This window comes from Anabas testudineus, chromosome 22 (genome assembly GCF_900324465.2).
Source record: "Anabas testudineus chromosome 22, fAnaTes1.2, whole genome shotgun sequence".
NCBI lineage: Eukaryota > Metazoa > Chordata > Actinopteri > Anabantiformes > Anabantidae > Anabas > Anabas testudineus.
The window spans coordinates 12,768,873-12,777,482 of record NC_046630.1 but is presented as its reverse complement, the minus strand read 5'-3'; the positions used below and the strand labels follow the sequence as shown (position 1 = coordinate 12,777,482).

At 40.5% G+C, this 8,610-nt stretch overlaps 1 protein-coding gene across 1 annotated transcript; it reads left to right on the top strand.

The window, feature by feature from the left end:
- Positions 1–510: 510 nt before the first annotated feature.
- ak3 (adenylate kinase 3) lies at positions 511–8,374 on the top strand. The gene is made up of 5 exons (XM_026340331.1): positions 511–658; positions 1,954–2,073; positions 2,192–2,364; positions 4,180–4,298; positions 7,144–8,374. Exons 1-5 carry the CDS (start codon positions 511–513, stop codon positions 7,250–7,252), a joined length of 669 nt encoding a protein of 222 aa, XP_026196116.1. The 3' UTR covers positions 7,253–8,374.
- Positions 8,375–8,610: the final 236 nt, after the last annotated feature.

The following is an 8,610-nucleotide window of genomic DNA, read 5'->3' as shown; positions in this document are numbered from 1 at the left end:
AGGTCTGTTAGCTGCAGGGATCTAGGCTCGGACGGGATTAATCACCACAACATTGCCAACAAGCTTTTTTTTCCCTGCCTGTAGACCAATTACATAACATTGTTATAAATAAATACATATCCGCTGAGCCGAAACCAGACACAGATGATGAAGTTTCCCCGACACGCTGCAGAGACGAGCTCACTTTGCTCAGTGGATGTCGTGTCCTCAGATGACCCCGCGGGGTCGCGTTTCTCGTCTGCGTCTTCGTCTTCCTCCTCCTCCTCCTCCTCCTCCTCCGTCTCCTCCTCTTCCTTCTGTTTTTCTGCTCTGATCGGGGAAATAAAAACCAAAGGTCCAGTCAGAGACTAGAGTGGCTTTTGAAGACGCGCCCACTCTTGGTTACGTTTTACTTCTTGGGAAAGAAAGTATACCTGCTCCGACCCAGTTAGGACTGAGCATCCAGGGCGGGTTTCATGGGAAGCAAAGGACACATCGGTGGCTAGAAACTCTGTTTTTATTCGTCTAGAGATGGTTCTCCAAAGGATTTTCCGTGCTGTTATTATGGGACCTCCGGGTTCTGGGAAAGGAACTGTATCGGGGCGCATAACCAAAACTTTTGGACTGAAACACATTTCAAGTGGGGACATTTTGAGATCCAACATCGACGCTAAAACCGGTAAGACACCAGCTCCCGATCGAAAATCCACACTCTGTATATCTAACTGTGATCTACAAACTGCTCTGGGTGGTTTTAAAAGCCAGTAGGCTGCAGATCCTGATCATTTCAAGTGTGCGTAAACCTGTTAAAAACGAGTTGGATCGTGGTTCTCTGCAGGATAGCCACTGATAAAAGCATCTTCGCCATCAAAAAGATCAGTTAACGTTACAGTGTGACCAACAAAAAAAAAAAAAAAAACGCTGCAACTAACGTTTGTTTTCTGCACCACCGTGATAAGAGCACCACTCCTGGCAGCTCCACTTCTTATCTAGCTGCCACATGCCACAGAGGAGCAGGACAGAGCAGGCGACTTGGTGACGAGTTGAGCAAAAGGCAAACTGGTCAGCAAGGTTACAGAGCAGGTTCTTCTCTGTTTATACTAGAAACACTTGAACCGACTTCACCTGAGCTTTGGAAAGCAGCCAGCACTCCTCAATATCACCTTGGATGATGTTAATGAGATGTGCAAAGGAAAGTAGAGCTAGGCGCCTTTCTCCACTGGGAGGGGGATTACAGGTGAAGAGGTGTGTTTTTACAGCTGGATGACAGCAGTAATTCAGGGTTAAAGTCAGGCGTGGAGTCTCCTGCACTAACGACTACTATCTTATTTGTTATACATGCACACGTTTTTCCTTTTCACACCTTTTCATACCTTCATACTTTATACATACATGTTCCAAGTTGCTCAGTTTAATAAACTCCTTGTATTGTTGGCAGCTCTACTGCAGCAGCTGGCAGTCAGAGCAGTTTTTCTTATCGACTTTCCATGTAGGCTTAACAGTCCTTGGGTTTGAAACGGTGACCTTCCACGTCCTGTGACTCCTTTAATAACCTCATTATCCCTGTTAAAAAAAAATGTTTTATTTTACTGTGAGCAACTATAAACTATATCACAGTATCAGTGTTAAAATAATTTGTCTACTATTAAGCAAATCTATTGTCCTCAATAAACGTGAAGTTATGACACCATGTTGTGGTGTCTACTACTGTACTTTCCTTTTTCACGTCTATTGAAAAATGCTTGGCAGCACATTTGTTTTTATTATTATGGAGACAATGTGCAAGTAACTAAAAATGCAAACGCTAATATTTCTGTAGAGCAAACCCACCTGCTAATGTTTTACTAATGTTTGTAAGAACCACTGATTTTCCTAATGTAATTACGTTAGCCTTCAAAAAAGCGAGATTATGAAAGGAGGAGATAAACTGATTAGCATCCTGTCTCTGTGTTCTTTTTTATGTGTTTGTGTCAGAGCTCGGTCTGTTGATGAAAGCCTGTATTGATCAGGGTCAGCTGGTACCTGACGGCGTCATGTCTCGTCTTATCCTGAGTGATCTGAGAGCACTGGGCCCGAACAGCTGGCTGCTTGATGGTAAGAGCACTACTCATTTCTGCTGCGACACGATTATGCCATTTGATCTGCATCCTGTTCACGACATTTATTGTTCCTCGTGACTGTATCTCTCTCCACCTATCTGTGTCTCTATCAGGTTTCCCTCGCACCATATCCCAGGCAGAGTCTTTGGATGATGCCTATAATGTGGATACAGCCATCAACCTCAATGTACCCCTTGAAATTATCAAACAGAGACTGACGTCTCGCTGGACTCACCTTCCCAGCGGCAGAGTCTACAACATAGATTTCAACCCTCCTAAAGTCCCTGTAAATATGCATCCTTTTCTTACTATTCCACCTTTCCCCTCCCTATTAATGGTTCAGAGATACTGTGTGTCTGCTGAGAGTGACTGCATAGTCACTGTTGTCCTTGACGTTGACCACATTCTGTACTCTGTACTTGTGGGAAAATCTGCTGCTCAGCCGCTGTTTGTCTGAGATTACTGAATAGCTTCAGGTGTTTCCAAAGCCCTTGTTAGAAGCTCTAAGGTGCAAAAGCCTGTATGAGGTTAACATAAACAATCTGAGGGAAAGGAGAGAATTACATGTAGGATAAGAGGATGTTTAGACACCATGCTAATGAGAAAAACATTATCATGCAGCGTAAACAAGGAGAGAGAAAATAAAGTGGGCAGAAATGAGATGCGAACAAGCAAACTGCAAAAACGGGAAAGACAGGAGCGTAAAACAACAGGCCCCTTGTGTGCTGTAAAAAGCCAAGAAGGGATCTTTGCTCTAATGCTCTGCAGTTACCCACTAGTAAACAGAGATGCTGGTAGATAGTCGTGATCTTGCAAAATTTTCTGTAAAGACGCAGGAAGATTGGGAGAAATGCAAAAGGAACTCACAAGTTGACAAAGTAACGTTTTGGTCATGTAGATGGATTTTATTTTATCAGCATGGTTTTTGTGCATGTTGCATCTGTTTCCATGACTACACACAGAGCTCTCAGACAACTGTTGGAAAATACAGTAAAGAAATTGTTCTTCATTGACTCAATAGCTCAATTATATATGATAGAGCAATGCTGTTCAGTGTATTGATTACAACGGCAATAATGAGATTTTATATCGTTAATTTCAGTTTTGTGTAAAGTTACATTTGTGCACAAATGTAGTTAGATCATTCATAGCTAACGTGCCCGTGGTCAGGTGTTCTTTGTCTGGAAGTGATTTGCAGCACATTCCTGCCCAGTTCGGAGGAGCAACAACACATTTTCAGTTAATCATTGGCCGTTCGAAGTGCTGTTTGAAACAGGACAATGTCACAGACATAAAAACTGCAATAAAATCAATCAGGTCAATGGTTTGTGTGCCAACGCCAATAGCACTTCTGTTTTCTAGTTGTTTGAACACAACAGTGTTTTAATGCTACTCCCCCTCAGCACAGAAGTGCTCTTAAGGTATTATTGTGTATTCTCTCAAGCAAGATGAAGATACAGTGATATTCCAGGAACACTGAATGCACATTTTATAACTCGTAGGGGTGTAAGAATATTAATACACTTGAGTATGGTTCATTTTCAGTTGTGTTTAAACCCCCAATCCACTACATGGCAGTGTTGTACATGATGTGAGTTTGTGTTTTTTTTCACTTATAAATGATGCATATAGTGTATTAAAAGAAAATCCCTTTGCTTACACCATCACAGTATATGAGTTTAAATTGTAACCCCTGCATCACGATGCATATTGTATCGCCAGATTCTTGCCAATACACAGCCCTTACATCTTGATGAAATGTTTAAGAAGTAGACTGATGCTCTGTGGGGATGCAGCTATTCAGTGCTTACCTTGGGGTTCAAAAGATCACAATGTGCGTGCACCTTACAGCTTGTGGTGCATGTTTCTGCTAAGTGAGTGTCAAGATATTTAGACAAAAGCCTAAATGACTTGAGTGCCATTATGGGGTTAATATGTTTGGTTCTTAGTAAATGTTTGTCTTTTATAAAAGTCTAGATGGCAAAGTAGCTGCAAAAGTAGTGATATACTAATAAGTATAAATACCTAAAGTACTGTAACAGCTTGATGTATAGTTTTTATTAAGCAGCATATTCAGTGTTTCATTATGTGTTTTCTGCAGGGTTTCGATGATGTGACAGGTGAGCCTCTGGTCCAGAGGGACGATGACACACCAGAGACAGTTACACGGAGACTGAATGCATATAAAACCCAGACAGAGCCTGTCTTAGAGTACTACAGGTAATTTAGAGCATCTCACATTAAGTGCAGTATTTGCCCACCTGCTTATATGTGTCAATTTATTACATCACTAGAACTCAGCTCATTACAGTTATCTATTTTGCATCAGAGATATTAGCAACAGCTTCAACAGTTTCTTAAATTGGTAAGTTTGGGGCTTACTTGTATCACTAAAGGACAGTCAGAGACCATACAAAATAAAACTGTATACAGAATTATATACTGTAGAAAACCCCACTTGAGCGGCACTAGGCGACAGTGGAGAGGAAAAATTCCCTTTAGAGGAAAAAACCTTCCAGCAGAACAAGTATCAGGGTGGGCGGCCATCTGCCTCGACTAGTTAGGGTGAGTGGAAAGAGGAGAGAGAAAAGAACAGCAGGCAACAAAAAACAACAAGTAGTAAGAACACTGGGCAAGTTGGTAGGACCAGTAACTGCATTCTGATCTGTAGAAAAGTACAGAGAGGGAGACAGAGAGGAGGAAGCACAACTCAGGAGAGAGAAGACAAAGTTATTGACGTGCAATGGTAGCATTTGAATGGATAGAGAAGAGAAGAGGAGCCCAGTGTGTCAGTTGAGGTCCCCCAGCAGACTAATCTATTGCAGAACAACTAAGAGATGGTTCAGAGTCACCTGAGCCAACTCTAACTATAAACTTTATAATAAAGGAAGGTTTTAACTCTAGTCTTAAATGTGGAGAGGGTGTCTGCCTCCTGAACCTGAACTGATAGCTCGTTCCACAGGGGAGGAGCAGTCAGAACCCTGGCTGCAGAAATTTGGATTAACTGGAGGCTTTTTAAAGAAGTTATTGGGACATCCTATTAATAATGAATTACAATAGTCCAGTCTGGAAGTAACAAATGCATGGATTGGTTTTTCAGCATCACTTTGAGACAACATGCTCCTAATTTATCCAATATTCCTCAGGTGAAAGAAGGCAGTTCTAGAGATTTCTTTTATATATGATATAAAGGAGATATCCTGGTAAAAGATAACTCAGAGATTCCTCACACTATTACTTGAGGTCAATGTTATGTAATCTAGGGTAAGAATATGTTTAGACATCATGTCTTTAAGTTTTTTAAGTCCAAAATAAATATCGTCTGTCTTGTCTGAATTTAGGAGTAGAAAATTAGAGGACATCCAGGACTTGATGTCTTTTAAGCATGCTTTTGATTAATGGTTTCTTTTGGTTTCATAGATAAATATAGCTGGGTATCATCTGCATAGCGGATCTACGGGGAAGAAGCAGTGTGGTCTTACAAATGATTTTAGAGCTGTTGTACATGCAAAACCATCGATGGAAGTTGTAGGGAGGATCTGATCATTTTTTTTCTCTAATAGTTATGAATTTATTAGTAAAGAAATTTATGAAGTCATTATCACTGAGAGTTAAGGGGATACTAGGCTCAACAGAGCTATGACTCTTTGTCAGCCTGTCTACAGTGCTGAAAAAAAACCTGGGGTTGTTCTTATTTGCCTTTATTAATAAGGAATAATATATGGTTAATTTAAATTAGTGGAAGGCCACCTCCTTTCATATTTCTACAGATTAGATTAGTCTGCTTTGAACTACGAATTTGCTTTCTAGAGAGTAGAGGTGCACCATCCAAAGAGCAGCAGGAGCGTCACAAACCTTCATGTCACTCAGAAGCAGGTTTTCTTCAAGAATATCTTCTCTTCTCTCCTTGGCTACATTCATTCTTCCTTCACTTCTAACCAGTCCCCTTGTCCCTCATGTTGAGCAGAAGCCCAGCATGATGCCGTCACCCCCATTGTGACCCTAGTTATGAGCAGTGCCTAGTGTTCACAACACATGTGCTGTGCTTGGAGCTATGCCCAAAGCTGCTCCATGCAGACTGTCACATGCTTTTTACTCAAGAGTCTAGCTACTCTACTGTTGAGGAAATACTTCAAAATAATCTCTTAATCTTTTTTTTAGCATACAGCATTTTGTTTTGTAGAACGAAAAACGCTGTGCAATATGCTGCTCCATCGCTTTTTCTGTCAGGAAGTGAGCAAATCCATATAGAAAGGATATCTCCATGGCATAGGTTCCTGTAGTACTTCACATCTTATACAAACAAGTAATCTCGGCAGGTCCTCAGCTCCCTGTCTTTGTCCTAGAATCACAGAGGTGTAGAAATGTAAATTAGCAGTTTAAACAAAAGGCAGCAGTACAAAGGTTTATAGTACAGCAGAACACAATAGAGCCTCTTCATCAAGGCTACAACAAAAGGAAAGAAAACAAAGTAATGTTTAAGTAAATCCTTCACTCTACCACAAAGGCCCGACTGATGAACTTTTAGTGATGGTGGTCGTCATTCGACTAGGTTCCCTCATCCCTGCAGAGGACTTCTTAAGCTCTGTTAATTAGACTGTTGGCTTCTTAATCACCTCCCTGATCAAAGCCCCTCTTGCTCAGTTTCTGAATCTGTCCTGACATCTAATGTCTCGGTCAGATGAGTTCTTAGTGAAACTTCTTCTATGAGACAATCATTAAAGCCACCATGCAGCTTCAGAAATGGCTTTATACCCCCTGTGTATTGCCACAGTTTACAGAGTGCACACGGAGAGTTGGTTGTTATTGACCTGATGTGCAGTATGAACTGTGGGAACATGCAGAGAGGCATACAGCTTTCTAAAAACTTTAAATCTTAAATAAATCTACTAGTTGCCTGCATGTCTGGCGTATTGCTTAAAAAGTACATTCCAAGAGGACAAGTTGCGTGAAAACGGCAGTCTGTGTTTATCAGAATAATACCCTAACATAAAACAAAGACATAGCAATAACAGTTGAAATAGCAGCTACAAAAACTGATTTCTCTATTTCTTTGTCCCTCCAGGAGTAAAGGTATACTAGAGACATTCTCTGGGACAGAAACCAACAAGATCTGGCCGCACATCGAGGCTTTCCTCCATAGAAGACTCTCTGTCAACCAGAAAGTTGCATAGGAAGCCCGAACAGAAGGACAAAGGAAGGGTTTAAGTTTACCAGCAGAAACCACTCTACACATCATCCAATCAAAGTGCCACTTGAAGTGAAAGAAGAGCCCTCCATGTGGTATTATATTCTAAATGTTCAAAATGAGGAGCAGGAGCTATAGTTTATGATGGGCAGCAATAGTAGGACTACAGATGTTGGGAAAACTCCCTCTTTGTCCACTTATTGCACTAGTGCTGCACTGATTCCACAAAGCTGCAGGATTTAGCGTGGTAAACTCTCAGGATGTGCACATAAAGTCCTTCAAATGTTAACGTACCTCTTATACAGCGTGCCTTTAGAAAGCCAGGGGACACCACTGAATCAAGCTCTTTAACAGTGAATATCAAGGTTGCGTTCACAAGACATGATATATAGTTAAGACATGAAGATAGGAATAGTTGTTATGGCATGTCCAACCAACAAACCAACAATAGAAGCATAAGAGTTACATAGAAATTTTAACTTTTAGCTTTTCTAATTGCTAATCATGAATTTTTAACTTATTATGACTGGTTTTTATGCAGTGGCTAACTGCCCTAAAGGGAAATTTTCTACAAATGACTGTAAATTCACTTTTCCACACAAGTGCCTTTTACCACTATAAAGACGCCACCAATACGATAGCTCAGTGAATGTAGTTTTAAAATTAAAACCGTTTAAACTGTTGTTGTGTACGAGCCACCTGCAATCCTACTAGTGTTGCCTCTTATATATGCCACATTGTTTCCATTTTAACCATGTATCCTGTAACGTTACCGAAAAAACCTGATTGAAAAATGTTTTAACTTAAAATATTTCATGCACAGTGTGTACTTTGTTCATTTTGTTAGATGTGACAGCATTCGTTTGAGGTTGATTTGCAGTTCTTTTGTTTTAGCACTTTGGTCATGAGCATGTTTCACTGTGTTAAAAGCCACACAAGTGCTAACGTCACCCGCAATGTATTGTAGATTTAGGCAGTGAATGTTTCCTGCATTGTACATCTAAGCTGTTCTTTCTCATCAATAGCGCCTACATCACCTGCAATGAGACTTGACAATCTGATTTTCTTTTTCCTTTAATTGATAAAATCAGCTCATTTTCAAATGTCAGTGGGGTCAATTTGTTCATTTACAACAGGTCTACAAAGATTTGTAGCAGTTCACACTGAGACACAAACATTAAGCATTTGAGTTGCTTATAGCAGCAAGAGAAGACACATCCTACTATAGCCTACTGCAATTGAGGAAGTGTGACTTAATACGTTCTTAAAGCATACTGAAAAAAACATTTGCACCACCTCTTGCACTGTAAACTGTTATGGTTAGTTTCAGAAACACATGATTTA